Source organism: Photinus pyralis, unplaced genomic scaffold (assembly GCF_008802855.1).
Source record: "Photinus pyralis isolate 1611_PpyrPB1 unplaced genomic scaffold, Ppyr1.3 Ppyr1.4_LG4, whole genome shotgun sequence".
In the NCBI taxonomy this organism is placed as follows: domain Eukaryota; kingdom Metazoa; phylum Arthropoda; class Insecta; order Coleoptera; family Lampyridae; genus Photinus; species Photinus pyralis.
Window position 1 is genome coordinate 9,505,998 of NW_022170511.1, and position 22,395 is coordinate 9,528,392.

The 22,395-nt window shown below is 36.4% G+C and overlaps 1 protein-coding gene across 1 annotated transcript; it reads left to right on the forward strand.

Moving 5' to 3' along the window:
* Window positions 1-15: 15 nt before the first annotated feature.
* Window positions 16-1,641, forward strand: LOC116168050. Its single transcript, XM_031483699.1, has one exon. It carries the CDS (start codon window positions 16-18, stop codon window positions 1,639-1,641), a length of 1,626 nt encoding a protein of 541 aa, XP_031339559.1.
* The last annotated feature ends 20,754 nt before the right edge of the window (window positions 1,642-22,395 follow it).

The window sequence follows — 22,395 nt, forward strand, 5'->3', positions numbered from 1 at the left end:
GAATGTAACTTTATCATGTCTAAGGGTAGAGTAGCTCCAATTGATAAAAAGGGAGATAAGAGCTTAACGTTACCAAAACTGGAACTCACCGCGGCAGTCTGTGCAACTCGACTTCAGAAATTTATACTTGAAAATATTGACGTTAAATTTCATTCCTGCACTTTGTGGACAGATTCGAAAATAACGATATATTGGATCATGGGCAAAGCTGACAGGTGGAAACCGTATGTTCGCAGTCGTGTAACTGAAATTAAGAAGAACTCAGTTGGAGTATGGCGCCATTGTCCAGGGGCAGAGAATCCAGCAGATTTACTAACGAGGGGTGTGACATCTAAAGGTCTTATGACATCGGAAGTTTGGAAACATGGACCTAATTGGCTGAAATTTAAACCAGAAGAATGGCCTGAAGAAGATATCGCGATAGGATCTGAAGCATCTGTTTTGCTCGTACAAGGAGAAGAAGTAATCCAGAATAACGAACCAATCTTCAAACTTGAGAGATTCAGTAGTTTGGAGAAAATCTTTAGCATTACCGCTTATGTTAAAAGATATTCCCATAATCTAAGAAATAAAAAGAACAAAAGAACTGGAAGCTTGAAGGCTCAAGAGTTAAAGGAGGCTGAAAGATATTGGATAAAGGTAACTCAAGGACAGCATTTTTCAAGTGAAATAGCTGACCTAAGAAGAGGTAAAAAAATTGAACCCTCTTCTCGAGTTTTAACGCTAAGTCCCTTTCTTGATGAAGACGATATAATGAGATTAGGAGGCCGTTTACAGGAAAGCTCCTTACCGTACCAAACGAAATATCCTGTGGTGTTACCTAAAACGTCATTTCTAACGGATAAACTTATTTCGAACTCTCATGTTTCCACAATGCATGGTGGAGTAAACGTGACGATGGTACATATAAGAAAACGATTTTGGATTTTACAATGCAGGCAAAGAGTAAAATCTATACTGAGCAAATGCATAATTTGCAAGAGATTACGAGCAAAACCTGGCAATGAACCTTTTGCACCCTTACCAAGAAGTAGGGTGTCTTCAGCAGAACCATTTAAGGTAACGGGCCTAGATTTCGCTGGACCTCTATACATTATCAACGAATCGAGGCGGCAAAAGGCTTACATCATGCTGTTAACGTGTGCTGTGGTACGTGCCGTACATCTTGAAATAGTTCCTAATCTAACAGCAGAGAGCTGTATTAACGCATTTAGACGGTTCATTTCAAGAAGGGGAGTTCCGGATATCATTTATTCAGACAACGCGAAAACATTTAAGAGAACAGCTTTAGAATTGAAAGAATTATACAAAATAATTTGCACCGATAAATTTCAAAATTTTGTCACAGGACGTTGCATTGAATGGAGATTTATTGTGGAGCGCGCCGCGTGGTGGGGCGGATTTTGGGAACGAATGGTCAAAACTGTAAAAGATGCTCTAAAATTGTCACTTGGAAAGAAATCCCTTGATTGTGACGAACTACAAACCATCATTTCAGAAATTGAAGCTACGGTGAATATGAGACCGCTTACCTACTTGGATGATCAGCCCGAAAATTTAATGTTTTTGACACCAGCACATTTCCTTTTGGGTAGTAACGAATGTGGATTTCATATCAACAACAAACCATCCGGATATTAAAAGAAACCAAATTTTTGCAAATGGAAAAATCGTAACAAGTTAACGCAAGAAATTTTGGAAGGTTGGTCAAATAACTATTTGCAACAATCACACTGTTCCATAATCAACATCAAGTTCAGTCTAAAAGAAGAAGTTTGGAGATGTGGCTTTGCTACATGACGATAACGTACCCAAGACTACTTTGAAGTTAGTCCGAATAATGAATTATTTTCATGGACGTGATGGAAGAGTTAGAGCCTGGTGAAGTGAAAACTGCCCGACCAGACCGTTTTGGACGGCCAATTCATACTATTTCCCTTGGAAATCCTGGCCGGGGGAGGATGTTGAAAATCCGTGGAATTAATCAAGGGTAGCAAAAAAAGAAGTAGCGGGAAAAATGGAAGATCGAGAATTATTGAATTAGCGTAGTAACGTATTGTACCTACGTATTTGTTTTGTGAACGTTTAATTCATTTGATAAATAAAGCACTATTAAATACGGTTTTACACAATTGTCGATGCTTTTTTTCCACTCCAAAAATTTCTTTACGGCCAGTTAATTAAATTTTACACTCGAAACTCAAAATCAACAATTAAGCGTATCATTAAGACGCTTGTAAATATACGCAATTCAGTTCGTTCCACTGATAATTCGCACAAACGCATGCGAATAAAATGTAAATTGGTACATTATTGTCTCCCTCCTCAAATCGGATATCAAGATATCAGCCTGTAGCTGCGTTTGATATACCGCACTGAGTGCTAACCTCTTCCAAATAGAGTGCACATAGTGTTATGCGATTCTGAATAGCTCATGAAACTCTTAGATTCTCGTTCAATTAATCTAAAGCTTTATTATTAAACAAACGCAAGGAAAAGAGACCAATGCGCAGCAATTTTAAAACAATACACTGTACTTTTGGGTGACCATTAATAAATGGAGATTTTCCGGTTTATGGTGACATTCAGTTCTTAATATTAGCGCATTCCGCGGAATTTATTTATTTGCGATTACCGGCCGACACACCACTTCATGCAAATGTTGAACCGATAGTACCTATAACAAGTGCAACAAACAGTTACTTCATAAAAAATTTCAATCGAGTGTTACGGTTTTTGTTGTCTATTATAAATTATGAGAGCACCATTTTTAGCATTAAATAAAGAGAAATTATCGAGATTTTAATTTTTGTACGTAAATAACGTTACTTTCACTGCGTTAAAAAGTTGTCGCGTTAAAATTTAATTATCTACATTTTCTTGCAAACACCCCATGATAATTCCATTATTCGAAAAGCAAAAGCTATTCCCGAATTTGATTACAGAGTGTCAAAGGTTTTTAGGTTTTACACAAAGTGATATGTCCCTTAGAGACTATAGGCGACCTTATTCGCAGTTTTCTACGTTTGGGTTCGTATGAAATGGAAAGAGCGCGAATCTCTTTTTCCGCGTCTTTCAAATATTTAGGCGAGGGCATTGTTCGCTTTCACTAATTAAAAATATGTCAAATAGAACCCGCCATGTCACATCAACCTCTATGAGCTACGTATTGTAGGTGGTGAGAACTGTATCCTTAATGTACTAAATCAACCCTAAAGTGATGGTTTCCAATCAAATCTGATATTGTTTCACATTTTAATCTCGCGAACTTTCAGTTGTAGGTGCAGTAAAATATTGGTACTTCCGCAGAGTGGCATTTGTCCGGTTTCTGCTCTAACTCAATATAAGTGCGTTAAACATGCATACATTTGTGGAAGTTCTCAAGTTTTACAAGAAAAGGCCTAAACAATTTATTCAACATATTTTGACGCGTGGAATTTGTCTTCATCATCTTTATAAGGTTACTTGAATTGTTAGTATTGTATGAAATATGTGTTATAACAAAGTGTGGAAAATGTTTACATTTGTATATCTAATAGTTCACCAAAATTTAGTATAAATAACCCCTGTGTAGATCTCTGGGGATTAGTGATACATGTAGGGTTTCATTCTAAAGTCACTCGGTATTTTATTAGGTACCTACTCTCTCTAATGCTCTGTGATCTATATTTGCGCTTCACCCCTCATTGACGTGGTAAAGAGCGACCCATTCTCGACTATTCTCTGTGTCTTTTTGCTAAATTCTGCTCTCTGTTTGTCCAAAGGTGGTGTGTAATATTGACTCTTTTGCGAGATAATTAACTGCTACCTGCGTTGAATGCGCACTTAGAAACTGATGCTGTCATCTTTACAACCGGATGAATTACTTTGGTGCTCTTCATAAAACGTACGCGTTCAATCTAAGTATAGTGTTGATTGATGGTTCCGTATCTTCTCTTGAACCCTTCCAAACCATCGTCAAAGGTTCTGGTTGAAAACACTTGCGTCCAGCATCGAAAAAAAATGGCACCTGTGCATCTTAAAGTAATAGTGTTTAACCCAAATAGTCGGGTAATTATTGATTGAATGCGAGTTCATGTATCAGAATTACTTAATTATGTCATGTTTGATTTTGTTTAAATAATTGTTTTGTTTATTTTAGTATTGGTAAAATTATGTTTTAATAGGTCAAATTTATTCAGTTAGGAATTGTTTGAGTAGTATTTGTAAAAGTTTATTTTATGTTTTTTATTCGGTTATTGCGATATGAAGTTCCATTATCGTGGCGTGAGCTAATTAGTTTCAAGATAAGCGTGTGTTATCACCAAAGTATGCTGATGTTAGTTTTAGCGACGCAAATAATTTTCTAAGAATAAGGAAAAGGTGAATACCAATTTTGCGGTATTTAAACGTTGGAAAGTTTTTGTAGAAAGTGTATACAAAATGTACTAAAACAGTACAGCGTATGCCCACCGTCACTGCAGTTACTATGTTAGCCGCTCGTCTCTAGCGCCCGGCTCCCCCATTCGAACAAAGCAATAGTTTCCTTCATAGGAGTTGGCTGAAAAACTGCTGACGGATATATGTTTAGCGCATTTCCACAAAACTTTAAAAAATGCGCTACTGTGGTCACTTTCATCCGTCTGTCAGTCTCTACGGCTGTGTCGCTACTACATCTTTATTTTAAGAGCTATTCTAGTTTTTTCGTTATTTGGTTCGTTGCGGTGTCGAGGCTTACATCAAGGAAGGAATTTTTTCTGAATTTATTACTAAAAAAAGTTACAGTAAAAAATTCTTGGAATGGATTTGCCGATGGACCCATAAAACTTGGTTTAGTTGTACAATGGAAAACTCCTTAGGATTATCATATGTCGGCTGGATCGAATGTTGAGAACGGCTACTGTCTTAAAATCGCACTAACATTGTAGATTCCGAGTAAAATTTTGAAGATAACGAAACGTTGGGGTTGTTATTAATTTTATTGACTAAGAAACTTCCTTTACTGGGTGCAACTTTTTATACTAGCACAGAATTGAGTGAATACCGTAATACATTTATAACTCATTGATCGTTTACCAAAAGGTAAAATTTCGTTAATTGTAATTAATGCCGAAATGTTCTTTCACGAAATATGATGTTTACATATAACTTCGCCTTGAAATTCTTTACCGTAATTGCATGCACTGAAACAATGATCATATTCTTCGTTTAAAACCAAATTATTTGCCCTTTTTACCACACTTTTTTACAGGATACGACCGTCGGATTAAATTTTTAACTTGATCGTTCCACTCGTACAAAAATGTCTCGATAAGTACACGAAGGTTAACCAGACTTAACTTTTTTAACACCAAAGGTGAAACGTTCAGATAATATCCAAAGGTATTATTTGCGCTTCCACAAAATAGCACGAATTTTGAAACTTCAGTAAATTTGGAACTTTTTTAAACTGGACCTTAAATCGGTTAACCAATACAACGTGAATAATCTAGTCACACCAACGACAAAAACGCGAATTTCTTTTATCTGGGCCCAACTGGTCGCTCTCAATGGCAAAACGCGAATGCCTTTTTAAGGCATCTTACTGATCGCCTCGAAGTTTTCCAAAACCACTCCCTTCTTGATTATTGAGTAAAACTTTGAACGCCCACAATGGCGGATTATCACTCAAAATGGCGATGTCCAATTATTTATTTGTTAGTGTTTTTTACCGCCCATCCCAAACGGCTGTTAAAGATCCCACTCAATTTAGAACCTGCACTTTCAGCAAATTCCCAATTACAAAAGACTGAATCTGCATCAGATCACCGCTATCTACATAGGTACCTATCATCAGATTTTGAAGTAGAATAAATGTTTGATCTTGGACTTCCGTATTTTCAAGATTAAAAAGTTGACCCTTGAGCCTTCACAGTAAATGTTAGGATCGTGAAAATTGGAGCTTGGACATCGTAACAAGAGTGAAAGACTTCACTTGCAGAAATACCAAAACGGGCCTTCCTTTCTGAACGCAACGGCCTCGACTACCGGACCCTTTTAAACGAATAGTGGACCTGCAATTATATACACAGAACGGAACGAAACTTTTAGATCACAAGAGATCATGGCAACCGCGCTCGCTTTCAGCAATACGTTTCTTGTTATCGCCAGACATTCTTTGGTTCACGTTCGCTATGAAGCGGTACATGTGGAAATTCAAAATCAGAACCAAATTTTATACATAATAAATTTTATAAATAAATAAAGCTGATGAATTTCAAATATCAAATTTGGAATCACGAATCTTGATACTTGAATTGCGTATTCTCGACCGTGAATCTTGAACCTTAAGTGAAAGTTTATGGATCTCGTATCATATTGCCTGAAGTTTTGAAGGTTTATAACCTTAAACCACGAGCTTAATCCTTGGATGTCTCATCTACATCTGGTGATATCTCGTATTTAATAATAATAATAATGTCTTTATTACTCAAGTTATTTGAAAGAAAATTAAATAACAAGATAATCTAGCGGAATTCAACATGTTGACCTAGACTGTTGGTCTACCACTCAACCTAGTGTATCATTCACACGTTATAAACATAAGAAAAATAATTTTTTTTACAAATCTAACATGTTTGCCCACTTAACAACCTACACTTCATATTTTTTTTAAAAACGATAAAGAAGGAGAATTTTTGAATATAGAGCGTGTGAACTCTTCCTTAAAATTAACTTCATTGGCGCTCTTTCTTATCAATGATCGTTTTTGTATGCTTCACAGAACACTTCTTCTTCCTGCATTCAATGCAGGTGAATTTTCCGAGAGATTTCGATCTAGGTCAACCCCCACTTTAGGGAAATTTACTTTCGGGGTAGTTTGACGAGAATACAATAATAATACTGTTAACCGAATTTCCGCGTGCGAGCATGTTGAGATGGTGGGTCATCTTGTCCTTTGAATTGTGGTTAAGTGGACTCTCAATTTCGAATCCAAAACTCTGCGTCTTGAAGGTGAATCAACCGTAGAGCTAAGTAGCCCATACTGGCTTTATATTTTATTTTGTCGTTGGTTTTGTGGGAGGATGTTTTTAATTTTCCTGTGGCTGGATCCTGCAGTCCATTTTGACCACCCGCACGTTATTAAGGGCGGGGTTAGAAGTGACGGAATTACACGTTCTGAAGCACCATCAAACTACTAGTTCCATTTTTCTGATATGTTTGCTGTGTTAAATATTCAAATAATAAACACAAACGGAATGTTGAAATCTCGAGTGTGTTAAAAATATGCACGAAAAGCTAATGGCCCTTTATAAACGTTGGAATTTTAGATCGATTATCCCCAGCGTTGTTCGAAAAACTTCCAGCTGCTCGACACGTTCATTATAAAATAAAGAAAAACGACTCATCGAAAGTGCACTAAGGTGCAGTTTCGAAAATTTACGCGATATGCTTCAATTTATGAGTTGGCGGATAACTACACCACAAAATTTAATATGGCAGTAATTAGTTTTGTGATATAGTAACCTTATTTATTTTACCCCATCATATACATTAATGTGAGGCTATCGGATTACGTACTTGATCATTGTCTATGTAAAACTGGGTTAAAAGAGCTAATTTATTATGCATTGCGTAATTGGCATCGACTGATTGATGAAAGGTGCACTTAAGCTAAAATAGTTAGGTGTTTATTTGTAAGAATAGAAAATTTGATGGTTTTTGTTACGCAATAAATGTGTATTCAGTTAACAAAGTTGAATTAATGCTTAAGTTAATATTGCGAAATTTTGTGGTGGTTGTATGTACATTCGGCGATTACTATGTACACTAATTTTCTTATAGATACAGTAAATGGGGTCGCTTTCGTTTCGGGAGTTTGGAAATTTCCCCTGTGGCCTGCGGTTGGATTCATAACACAAAACAGTCCGTTTAAAAAAATCCAATAAGGGTTTTATAAGCATGTGAACTGGCGAAGCACTTTGACGAAGAGGTTCGATTTCATTTTCAATTACCGGGAGGGTGCTGTTACGGAATGCAACCGAATACGATGCGAACCTTGATTTCTTTGATTTCGCGGTTGGGCATTGATTTATTAGCGCACTTTGTTTTTATGTTCGGTTTCAGTTTTGAGTAAAATCATGGCATAAACAATTGGAAATTTGCAAACTACTCAATCGTAGCAATAGTTGGACTGGAGGTTTTAAATATTTAAAGCCTGGAATTTGTTCCGCTCAACTCAACCTCAAAACTTAACCTTATTTGCTAACAATTCAATATCGCAAATATTCCATTTAATGGATCACTCACTGCCACATACAAGATACTTAACAAATGTCAATTCCAGTTTCTGTGTAATGTAGAGGCACTTACCAGGTAGATATTGACAAGTACACAAATGTATTCAACCGTCGGTCGTCTAAGGGAAGCTAACAGGAAATTATGGATGCATAAAATCTAGAGACTACGTGCTTTGGTTAGTAATAAGTTTGTAGGGTAAAAAGTTTCCCGATAAAACAAACCGCCTGAAAATTATTTCGATTTTAGGTGTTCTGCATACTTTTGTCTGGGAAGGACGGTGATTAGTACCGCGTTTCTGCAAATTTGCCCCTAAAGAGTTTCCCTTGTGTTTTATACTTCATGCACTTGCAGACTAGACGGGACTTGCAAGGAATATATTGCATCGCAAAAAATGTTATAAAGCAAGACAAAAGCAAAGGAATGTGTCGCAAGAAATTAAGTCGTACATTATGTATTTGAATTTTATTTTTATTATTGATGTGTCAATAATTGTTACTGCAATTCACTTACAAAATATATATTTCCGTCAGTTGCAAATCAATGTTTTTTAAATTTGGTATTTGCATACTGTAAAGAACGAAGGATTTATTAACTAGAATGGTCAATGTTTTATTTCTTTCGTTTAACCTTACACCTACCATTTTTTTAAATGAAACATCCTGTATATTTTAAATTTGAATCAGCAATAAAAAAATATTATTATACACTGGAACCTTTCATTGTTTTCTTTCCATCATTAATAATTTCCATTCGTCTTTGTTATTCCAGTCCCCATCAGGTAGTCAGTCATCTTCTCTCCATCGCTTCGTCTACATCATCTTTCCAAGGTTTCAGTGGTCGGCCTCTTTTCCTTTTTCCTAACGGGCTCAATATAGTTAACTTATGTATCCACGTACTATTATTGGGTCTTCCAGTATGCCCATGCCATCTCAGTTGTTTTCCCTCGACCAGTTTTTTATCAGTTTTCCAACAATATCTTCTACAGCAGTCCCATTTATAGTAGCGTTTATCTTTTGTTTGCTTCTTTTGCATGCTCTCTATTAATTGTAGTTCGATTTTTTTTCTTTTCTTTGTAATGTGTCTATCCCATACAACTGTTTTATTCTTCTGTTGTTATACGCTGTCTTTTAATATCTAGGGCAACTTTTTCATATTCGCCTATTACCTTGCGTATCATATAACTGAGATTTTCCTGATCTTGGGCCAGGGGCGGACTGGCCCGGAGGGGCGGGTGGCGATTGCCACCTGGCCTGTAGGTCATAATGACCCGTTGGCAATTTATAAGTAGGGCTAGAATTTTGATGATTTTGTATCTTTTTTTCTGAAAGACATTGCTCTGTTATATATAAACGTGTTTCAGGATAAATTGAATCAAATGACAACAACTTGTTGGTGCATTTTTTGCATTCTTTGCCATTTTTGAGCAATGGGTCATTTTTTGCTAATTTTTGCGGTATTTTTTGTGTTTTTACTTTCAATTTTTTGCATTTTTCAGGAATAGCGCTAATTTTTTTTATCTTTTACGGTATATCTCTTGGCGAACTTATAAACCTTTGTTAAAGTTTTATTTTTCATGCAGTCTTATATTTCTAAAACATAATGCAATATTTTTCTTTTCTCGGTAGTTCCGGGTATCTTTACCTGTTTAGAAATGAAGCCTAAAACCTCCATTGTAAGCTAAATGCATAGTTGACGTTTTCTTGGAACGTGCTTAAGTCATCCACAAACGAATGCCCACTAAAAGGGATTAAATTTCTTTGGGATGCGGTAAGTGAGTCAGTACCTTACATACCTAGTTTCTACGACTGACCTGCAGAGGGTGGAAATGAACCACCACTGAAATTCCTGTCTTATCTTACCTAATCACTACCCTTCTTAACATAATTTTGCGGTCTTATTCAGTTTCATCAATAAATTTATTTGTTATTTAAAATGTCATCTTTTTAAATTTTTATGTCATTTTTGCGAAATGTTTAAGTCACAATTTTTATTTTGCATTTTCGCTGATTTTTAACGTCATTAAAATCCTAGCCCTATTTATAAGTACCTATGTGCTGTATTTAGTTTCTTGCACTATTAATAAATTATTAACACGTTTCTCTTATCATCTGCAATTTAAAAAAACTATATTCTAATTGATTTTCGAGAAAGGAATACTTTAAAATGAAGCAAAAAAATTGACCCGTAACCTATGCAATTCCACCTGGCCCATAAGTACCCAGTCCGCCCCTGCTTGGGCTATGGCATGCTAACTTCAAATACATATCAAAGCCCTCGTGGACCTTTCGCGAGAAAATGCATTAATTCTGTTTATCTATGGTGCGTTTAACCTGGGACATTTCTAAAGAATTAATATTTGACGCACATAACATAAGGAGACAAACATTGTAATAAATTCACCAGTCCAAATATCCCACACATCACACAGAGTTGTCTTTAGTTGCTCCTGTTTAAAAAAAACAAAAAAATATTCAAAACTTCTAACGAACGGAATACGTGAATCACCCTGTATAGTTCTTCGCTTACTTCTCAGAGTTTTTCTGTAAGGACGAAATCATTGGCTTCTTTTAATGAAGGGTATGCAAGTAAGAAATTCAATTTTGCGTGGATACTTTTATTAATGATCCTCGAAATCGTATATAATTTTGTATTACTGTCTGTCTGTTGGTCTGTCTGTCCGTGTGCACGATAACTTTGTATAGAAACGTTCGATCGCTTTGAAAATTAAAACAGCTGTTCTTAAGGATATAAGAAAGATCGCTATTGTTTTTCGGCTATGGGACCAAGGGACCAAAAAGTTACAGCACAAAAACTGCATAAACCTCCAAAAATAATTGTTGTTAGAAAGAACCTAGGAAAGAACATAATATGGATGTCCGGTTTTCTGTGTTAGTAAATAATAATATTTCTTAAACCTCAGGTAACTATGCAGATGCAAACAAATATTGCGCATGCGCATTCCAACTTTTGTATTTTTGCGCAATCCCAATTTTTTTATTTGTTAAGATATTTAAATGAAATCTTGTATGTAAGCACCTCAAATAAAAGCAAAACTAATGCCGATTCGAAAAATTTGTTTTCAAGCTATGCTGATCTGGTGGAACAGAATCAACCCCTTAAGGTGTATGTAAAAATGATGCATGTCTGAAGTCCTCGAGGATCGTTCGGTATTCAGTTGTATCGGATATTTTGTATACCGATCGATTTCGACCAGTGGCTATCCTCACTTCATTGTATGCTAAAATATTATATTAGTAGTAAGAATCTATATAAAAATATAACATGATGAGTACGGTCAATTGGTTTAAGTTAAAGTAATTTTTTAATGTCCATGTCGAGGTCCATATAATTTCACGTGAAATATCTGCGTGTATGGCTTCCTTGTTTCCATTAACTTCCCGCGTAAAACCCATTGCTTATTTTTAATTGTTTCTCCATAAATCCATCCCAAAGTAGAAATAACATTTATACCTCTACAATTGATGTATTTCCTCTTATCGCCAACTTCGTGAGTTGAGGATATGTAATTATCTTTAGGCGAATCTTCTCCGCTAATTACTCGTTGGATAGTGCGTTTCAATATTCTTGTAAGCTTCTCCAAACCGTGTTTAAACAACTCAGGTGCTCCATGTCCAGGTCCTGCTGATCTGTTATTTCTTAACGATGTTATAACTCTTTTTTTTCTTGATAGCTTACTTGTATATGTTGGTAGTTTATTTATAATTCCTAATTTTCTATAAATTGCTTTCTATCTTCAGTGAATAGTTGTTTATGACACATTTTTTCGTTTTGTGTGTTTGTTCTTCACTTCGCTATTTGTTTCCTTATATTCCTTCAAGTCTTCCTTTACTTTTGTGTTGCCATTTTTTATATCGTTCTTTTTTACCAAGTTTTCTCTTTTTCGCCGATTTTTTCTTTTTCTCTAGGGCTTTCATTTCTGCCTGTTTGATATGTTCATACATTTCTTCAATTATCTCGTAGTTACATTCCATCAAATCTTTAAACAAAATATTGTACTGCTTTTCTGGTTTCTAAATAAGGTCGGCTAGGATTTACCTCGCATACGCCCCTTAAAAGGAATCTTCCCAGCGATTCAAACAAGCCCTTATTTGAGAGCTAGTTGAATCTTTCGGCAATCACGGAAGACATATGGAAACGCAATACTACTTTGAATTTAGGCCGTGCAAACTGTCTTAATAAATTAGAATTGTTTATATATTTAATTAATCAAAATAATTTAGGGTTAGATTTTAGGTTAGGCATAATTGTAATTATTTGCTTTCTTTGTATTTCAATTAAAATAAATGTATTATAAAACTAAAGTAATCTTTTGAAATTGTAATATTGCAATGGCTAAGTACCTTTATTAACAGGAGCAAAAGGTTTTAAATTCAGAGGTGCACCAATTTATGAAAATTACGTTAAATTCTCCAGGCGTAGTGGAGTATCAAATTAAGAAGTAACATTTTGTCCAAATTTTGCTCACAAATTATTGACAGAAAGCAGACACCTATTATTAATCCCCTATTATTAACCCATTTATTTACCTGACCGAGCTGGAAAGGTATAATTAGAAATACTTAACCAACGATGCTGAGAAAAGAAAAGGATAAGAAGAATATATCTGTTACAAAATGTCACCCAAGAGTGGTGCTGTAGGGCTGTAACGCGAGCACAGTTACAATATGCGGAAAAATGCGTGTGACTTTAAATTTATAATAGTTTGTTTTATATCTAAAATGTTTCCTCGTATATCTCCAAAAGTCCCAAACGTTGCGTTTATTTACCTGACCGAGCTGGAAAGGTATAATTAGTCAGCATCGCAGATGCAAATATGAATTTACCCGACTTTCTGATTGTAAGAGTGTCTACTGCAAGTGCTTCTAAACGGAATTTACGATCCGATTTTGCTACGCGACCTGTAGTTCTGAAAAGCAATGAGTAGACAGCAACGTAAAATAGGATAACGTTACTGGCTTGTCCGGCTGTATTCCTTTTCGTTCGTCAATTAGCTCTTAGATGACCAATCGATGAAGGGTTTCCGCTACATTACATAATCTGCACTTCTTATTGATACAGTCAAATGGTTACACTGAGACAGCTCACGTAATGTGTTAAGTATTTGCCCATTCTATTTTTAAGGGACGACAGAGCGCGAAATAGCGCGAGGGCAGTCAAAGCTTTCCTCAGTAGAAAGCATGGTGGAAAATTATTCCCTTACCAGTCTTTCAGTAAGCACTGCCACATTTTTTTTGTTGCTTGCCTCACAGATATAGTTACTTGGGGAATATAATAGCTATCTCCTAAAAAACATATTATTGTTATTATTTGCCAACAAACAAATTGCTCCATGTTTTGGTCAATATTGAATGTAAATATTGCAATAGGCATGCAAATAACAAGTCAAAATGCAAAACATGTGTGATCAGATTCTAAGTAAATAGTATATGAAAATAAGGTGGTAAACTTTAATACATAAATAAATTAAATTTCCTGTCCCTTTTTGCTTAGGATACATTATCTTAGTTTCGCTCCGTGTCTGTTTCCCATGCGTTCAATCAGTTTCTTGTGAGCATTCCGTAGACCTAGTTTATTTATGTCGAAATTTAACCCCACAATCGCGGGCGGAGGCACGTTTCATACGAAAAATTCATAGTATTTTTAAGCCGGCACGATTCCACCCCCGATTCAAACGTGAGGTTGCTTCTACTAACTTCGCATTTGTTTTTAGTTGTACCTGGTTTCTAGAGAAATGAACCAAATTAATGCGAGCGAAACTTCATTTGAGATATGGTGCAATTAATTTTCGTTAGTGGGGGCTTTTATTAACCTCTCATTGTCAATTATACTATCAGATCTACATTTCTAAGTAGTTATTATCAATTAATCGCAGGGTAGTGCTGATTTACGAGCACCTCCATTCATTTGGCCCACACACAAAGTTTCGTTAGGTTCGGGAATGAGAGCTAGATCATTTATTAACGTGGACCTACCCTTAGAATTAAGGTTTTTACTCTCCCTGCAAGAATAGGTATAATGTTTATTGATGGCGTGCTAGTTTTTCGTAGCCGTTTATGTCTAAATAATAATATGTGATGGATGCTTTGCAGCTTTCGAAAGAGTTTTTTATCCAATGCTCATATACAAACTTGGTTGGCTTTAGATATAACTACATCACAAAACGGAAATTTGTTTGGACTTGGGATAAAATATGTAGTTGGGTACGCATTAAAATGAAATGTGGTTGGTATCATGTGTGGGGGAGTTTTGGGTTATTCGCAAATAATGGTTGTCTCTTTAATGGTGTTTACTTGGTCATGTTTCCACTACATTTATTCTTTATTAAGGTGTCTAGTAGGTGTTAATACAAAAGGCTTCCGATCATTTATTTTAATTTTATGTAGTTTCACTTGGTGCGGTGATTTAACCAATTATCAAATAATTGAGAATCCGCACAGTTGATTGGTTTTAAAAAGAAATTAATTCTATTAGGTCGACATAAGGTTAATCTCCTCGGACGGTCGCTAAATGGATGCCAATTTTATGGCGCTACTAGAGATAATTCTAAATAAGGTTAGCATTCCATTGCGAGAGAAGCCGTTTTAAAAACGTTTTACTGTATTTTTAATAATATTATCTGCGCCAGTAAACTTTCGGGTTTATTCGGCAATTTTTATTTCATAGTTCTTTATTTTACCGCTAGAGATCATCCAGCAACTATCTGTCTGCATTTTACTACCTTCGTCGACATCCGATGTGGAATATTACTCCTTACATCACAGAATTTGAATGACATTCAATTTGACAGAAACCTCCCCTCCCCCTTCTTAAGATACGATTACGTTTCAATCCTTCAAATTATTCTTGCTGTATAGATAGTTTTTTGTACTTTGTGAACTAGTGTTCTTGAATTAACGTTACGTTTATCCTTTGCTATTATACTCTTAGGAGCAGCATTGACATTTCAGCAGACAGAATCGTCACGGGCGATGAGATACGGGTTTCTCTCTTTATCCCAGAAACCAAACAGCAGTCAATGCATTGGCGTCACAGTGGACCTCCAATCAGAACAAACGAAAAATGGTGTTCTGGGATAAAAAGGGCATTCTGTTCATTGACTTCCTGCCTAGAGGCGAAACAGTGAACGCTGACTGACACCGAGAAATACTGCGGAAATTGCGACGTACCATTCAAAACTATTAGCATTGAAGGCGACCATTCTTTTCCACATGCGACGAACTTTCGCCGGATGCTCGCGCACGGCGAAACGGTAGTGCTTCGGGCGCCATCAGAAGTTTTCGGTCTCTCTTGCTTCTGGACAAGATGCGGTCGACGATGGTAAACTCCAGGTAACTCGAATGGGGAACGGCAGTCTCAGTCTAAAGAGCAAGCGGTGGGTGGCTACTGGTGAATGCCTAAAACAAACTTAAAGCGCACAGCAAGTAAATGGATTCGGTAGCGGTTTCTACGGGAAAGCAACTGTAAGAAGCGATACAATATCCCCTTTCTCATAATAATTAATGCAACGGAAAGTAGCACAAAGTTTACCTTGCAATTAACGGAGCGGCACGAGTTACTGTGCAAGAAACCGCAAAAGCTATATATACGGTGCCGTAAACTTAATGTAAAAGCAAAAATTAAACGCTCTGAATGCAATAGTTATTTACATAACAGTCAGGAAAATGACACATTACTGGCGAGGAAGTATTTCCGAGTCAAGTAATGTAATTTTATTTCATACTATCTAGTAATCGCCGCTTTCCCAGACTGATTCGAGTCTGGTAAATCGTATTTTACCAGACTGAAAATTTTTACCAGACTGAAAATTTTGCCTAGCAACCGCAACTGACATCCATCTAAACGTATGCATTGATATTTGTCAAACTACTGTCAGATCAAACAAATCAAGTGATAGACTTTTACTTCTATTTTAATGTGTACCTACAACATTCTAATCAAAATGGTATTTTAATAGAACTAGAGCAGTATGAAATAAAATGTTTTACATTATTTGTATGTCAAATCAGTTTACGTTACTCGTTTCGAAATTCCTGCCTCAGCTACGCTTCGGCAGTAAACATCTCACTCGTTAACGTAAACCTTGATTTACCATACTCATATGTAAATAACTATTACTGACGAGTTTTGTATTAAATTTTACCCGAAATCGTATTTGAATATAACATTTCAATTTGTATATAAAACTTGATTAATGTTCATCTGTCATGATGACAGGAGTCATTATACACATTACAAATGTCACAAATGCAGCCGGTAAAGTGACGATGTGGCCGGTAAAGTGACAGGTGCGGCCAGTAAAGTGACCAGCGGCAGGAAACGTAGTCGGCTCTGCCTCTGTCATGGAAACTCAAGTTTTTGGGTAATAGTTATTTACATATGAGTATGGTAAATCAAGGTTTACGTTAACGAGTGAGATGTTTACTGCCGAAGCGTAGCTGAGGCAGGAATTTCGAAACGAGTAACGTTAACTGATTTAACATACAAATAATGTAAAACATTTTATTTCATACTGCTCTATTTCTATTAAAATACTATTTTGATTAGAATGTTGTAGGTACACATTAAAATAAAAGCAAAAGTCGATCACTTGATTTGTTTGATCTGACAGTAGTTTGACAAATATCAATGCATACGTTTAGATGGATGTCAGTTGCGGTTGCTATGCAAAATTTCCAGTCTGGTAAAAATTTTCAGTCTGGTAAAATACGATTTACCAGACTCAAATCAGTCTGGGAAAGCGGCGATTACTAGATAGTATGAAATAATAGTACTTTGTGTACCAAGGCGGGAAAGTGGTTGTTTTCCGGGGCGAAGGAAGATATGGCCAGGCGAGGCGCAGCCGAGGCTGGCCACTTCCTGAGGCCCGGAAAACACCTTTCGTGCCGTGGTGCACACAATATTTTTTATCCTATGCACTTACATTTAAAATTAATCCCTCAACACGTCGACCGCAAGCGCTTGGAATTTGGATTTGCTTTAACGCGTCAACGTGCACGCGTTTTGTTTTGTTTATTTCCAACGTTTCCTCCTGACTGTTATGTAAATAACTATTGCATTCAGAGCGTTTAATTTTTGCTTTTACATTAAGTTTACGGCACCGTATATATAGCTTTTGCGGTTTCTTGCACAGTAACTCGTGCCGCTCCGTTAATTGCAAGGTAAACTTTGTGCTACTTTCCGTTGCATTAATTATTATGAGAAAGGGGATATTGTATCGCTTCTTACAGTTGCTTTCCCGTAGAAACCGCTACCGAACCCATTTACTTGCTGTGCGCTTTAAGTTTGTTTTAGGCATTCACCAGTAGCCACCACCGCTTGCTCTTTAGACTGAGACTGCCGTTCCCCATTCGAGTTACCTGGAGTTTACCATCGTCGACCGCATCTTGTCCAGAAGCAAGAGAGACCGAAAACTTCTGATGGCGCCCGAAGCACTACCGTTCCGCCATGCGCGAGCTTCCGGCGAAAGTTTCGTCGCATGTTGGGACGAGAATGGTCGCCTTCAATGCACTTGTTTTGAATGATAGCGACAATTTCCGCAGTGTTTCTCGGTGTCAGTCAGCGTCACTGTTTTGCCTCTACACAGGAAGTCAATGAACAGAATTCCCTTTTTTATCCAGAAACACCATTTTCGTTTGTTCTGATTGGAGGTCCACTAGACGCCAAATGGCATGACTGCTGTTTGTTTCTTGGGAATAAAGAGAGCACCCGTGTCTCATCGCCCGTTGGACGATTTGTCTTGCTGAAATGGAGTAATTAATAGGAAAGGGTAAACATAACCGTTAATTCAAGGAACCACTACTTCACCAAAGTACAAACAACTAAATTTCTATACAGCCAAGAATTAATTTGAAGGATTGAAAAACGTTAATCGTAATCTTTAAGAAGGGGAGGGGTTTTCTGTTCAAATTCAATGTCATTCAAAATTCTGTGATGTTAGGGGAGTAATATTCCAACATCGGATGTCGACGAAGGTAGTAATTATGCAGATATGATAGTTGCTGGGATTTGATCTCTAGCGGTAAAATAAAGAACTATGAAATAAAAATTGCCGAATAAACCCGAAAGTTTACTGGCGCAGATAATATTATTAAAAATACAGTAAAACGTTTTTAAAACGGCTTCTCTCGCAATGGAATGCTAACCTTATTTAGAATTATCTCTAGTAGCGCCATAAAATTGGCATCCATTTAGCGACCGTCCGAGGAGATTAACCTTATGTCGACCTAATAGAATTAATTTCTTTTTAAAACCAATCAACTGTGCGGATTCTCAATTATTTGATAATTGGTTAAATCACCGCACCAAGTGAAACTACATAAAATTAAAATAAATGATCGGAAGCCTTTTGTATTAACACCTACTAGACACCTTAATAAAGAATAAATGTAGTGGAAACATGACCAAGTAAACACCATTAAAGAGACAACCATTATTTGCGAATAACCCAAAACTCCCCCACACATGATACCAACCACATTTCATTTTAATGCGTACCCAACTACATATTTTATCCCAAGTCCAAACAAATTTCCGTTTTGTGATGTAGTTATATCTAAAGCCAACCAAGTTTGTATATGAGCATTGGATAAAAAACTCTTTCGAAAGCTGCAAAGCATCCATCACATATTATTATTTAGACATAAACGGCTACGAAAAACTAGCACGCCATCAATAAACATTATACCTATTCTTGCAGGGAGAGTAAAAACCTTAATTCTAAGGGTAGGTCCACGTTAATAAATGATCTAGCTCTCATTCCCGAACCTAACGAAACTTTGTGTGTGGGCCAAATGAATGGAGGTGCTCGTAAATCAGCACTACCCTGCGATTAATTGATAATAACTACTTAGAAATGTAGATCTGATAGTATAATTGACAATGAGAGGTTAATAAAAGCCCCCACTAACGAAAATTAATTGCACCATATCTCAAATGAAGTTTCGCTCGCATTAATTTGGTTCATTTCTCTAGAAACCAGGTACAACTAAAAACAAATGCGAAGTTAGTAGAAGCAACCTCACGTTTGAATCGGGGGTGGAATCGTGCCGGCTTAAGACCGCCGGTTAAGACCGCCGGAACGCATCAAAAACAGACCTTCGCTATTCCAACAATCCTGCTTTTATTTAACAAAATTACACTTTCATATTAGCTGATATTGATCTAGAAGGTTCAGTGTTGAACCTAATATACTTTGTTTGTTAATATATTGCTCCATTTTCTCGTAATTGTTGGAATTGCGAGATACAAAATACAATGAAGCGCAGACACACACCCATGTCCATTAATTGTAAAATTGTAGCAGTCCGTACTGTTTCGTAGTTCAGCCACTATATGAAGGATGGCATTATTACCTATCGCGTTATATTTTCACAATTCGTATTTTGTAATTGCCGCGCCGAATGAAAAATAATTTCATGCAACGATTATACCTTATCACTCATATTGAATGATATATTGTTCTTCAGTAAACAATAAGCGTTTTGTAGTAGGTAGTAGGTAGGTAAACGTTTTAGAAACAAATGCATGCGTTGGAAAATCTAAAATTTTCGCAAGTAGGAATTACACGCAAGTGCATCATAATAATACATTTTTTTGAAAGCATGTTGTCTAAAAACTACATGAGCTATTTTCATATTTTGACCAAGCGCTCTTGCTTGAAACAAAATATGGAAATAACCAAATTCAATCTTAAAAAATTATCAGGTTTATTTTAAAGAACGAGTCTAATTCAGTACAGTATTTCTAGAATCTTTGATTTAGTTCAAATTAGCATAAACCTCATTAGCACAAAAAGCACTCGTTGATAAACACTAATTATTTTGCCTTTGTGGATGCTCTCCTCTCAGATATCCCAATCGCCCTTTGTTGAGTACTCTCCTCCGACACTATGCTCTTTGGATATAAGAAATTATCACCGATCACGTAAAAGGGCCGAGGAGAACCGGTTTAACCTCCCCCCCCCCGCCCTCCAACTCTGATAAAATGTGGGTGAAAAGGGCGGTAGTTGATAGGGAACAGTTCCTTTCATTGAGACCTTTCATCAGATTACCATGAAAGGTAAAAACATTTCCGCCCTCCGCCCCTCCGTCTTTCCACGTCACTCTCTTATCTCTAAAAGCAGTCGCGGAGGAAAGTGGTAGAAACCAATCCCTTTCGATGACACCTTTCATTAGACCATGAACGGTAAAAAGTGTGATTACCCCACCTCCCATTTTCAAAATTTTATTTGCCAGGCGCATACCAAATCTGACACAAAAAGACGCAAATGAATATGATGCACCTTTTACTTCCAAACAGCATCTCGAAAAACAATTCATGGGGGGAGGAGGCTTAAAACAACAAAATTTGAAGACTCTGCAAAAAATTCAGCGCAATTACCTAAAATGAGTTCAATACCGCGGAAGGGGATCCGGACAGAAAAACGTACAAAACGCAAACAATAGCGCACTTTTTTAAATAAAAAAAGCATACTAAAAATTTACAGAGCATTCCGTAAAAATACTAATTTGTTGAATGTTTTAATAAACCTATGCGCAACTACTCTTCTAATTTAATTATTCTAATTTTGTCATAGTCACTATGCAGATAATTTTGACCTGTAAAAGGTGGCGTAAAAGATTTTATTGTTTTAAATAGCCCAGAACAAGAGAGGGATAACAAATAAATAAATAAATAAATTTGGCTCCAAATAACATGTATTTGGAAAGTGCACACCATTTTATTCCCGGCACAACTTTTGGCAGCCAAAAAACCTCAAAATGTTTGGAATTTTTTCAGTTTTTCGCTTAAACCTCGAAAACGGTCCATATTTAATGAATAACACTTATTTAGTGAATTAAAGAAATTAAAGAAATTCGGCGGTGATCAAAAGATGAACAAACAAAATCGGTCCAATAGAAAAAATTTTACAAGCGATCAAAGAACACCGATTTTTTCCAAGCTTTCTAAAAAAACTTAGTGCGTTGTGGCTCCTTGCTTGTTTGCTTGTTCATTTTTTTCACTGTTGATCGACGCAGAATTGTGTTTTCTTTAATATACTTACTAAAGAAGTGTTATCCATATAAAGTATAGACCGTTTTCGAGTTTTAAGCGAAAAACTGAAAAAAATACGAACATTTTGAAGTTTTTTGGCTGTCAAAAGTTGTGCCAGGAGAAAATGGGTGTGTACTGTTCAAATACATGTTATTTGGACCCAAATGGACCATTTAAAACGATAAAATCGTTTACACCACCTTTTGCAGGAATCGCCCCTTCTGAATGCTCGGGCCGTAGCCAGATTAGTTACTAAGAGCGGGCAGGAAAAATATTAATAATTTGCTGTGTTCTGCCGAAGGAATTCGTTTTTAGCGCAATCCACGAAAGTGGTGCGCTTATGACTTCACATTTCCGTCCGTCTGCGTGTCGTTCCGTACTATAGCTCAGTGGCTAAACCTCGTATTGACTATCAAAAATGAACTTTGGCATTCATCACGTGTTATAGCCCTAAATTGGTCAAAATTATTATTTATGCACCAATTTTGTTGAGAAAACGATCAAGCTCGATTGCTCGATGACCAAGAAATGATACATTTCTATTTTTGGCGACCAAAATATTTTTATCTAAAGGATGTCAAAATTGTTATTTATGCATCGATTCTCTTGGGAAATTCAATTGCGCAATGCCCAAGAAGTGGTCCATGTGTTTTTTTTGTTCACAAAAAATGTCAAAGTCGTTATTTATGTACCGATTTTCTTGGGAAGAAGAACTCGTCGACTTCTAGTTTTCATCAATACAGATAAATAACCGTATGAAACTTGGTCACTAAGTAAGGAATTTTACTATTACAAACATTAGTTACGGGGGTGTCGAGCTAAATATAGCCCAGGGCGTTAAAAACATAGCCCGGGGATATATTTGCCCGGGGTCTGACTGTTACACAGATTATTGAGAATGAAGTAAACATGGGATGCGTTCTTTACCTTTAATTTTACTTTACCACTGAATAAAGAATCTGAACTTTATTCAATAGCTGGCATAATAATAATAATAAATTAATTATTTTAGCACCTGAGTAAGTCTAAGTAGCGTTTTTTCATGTTAGGAACAGTTTTGGTTTATACGAGTACAAATTTTAA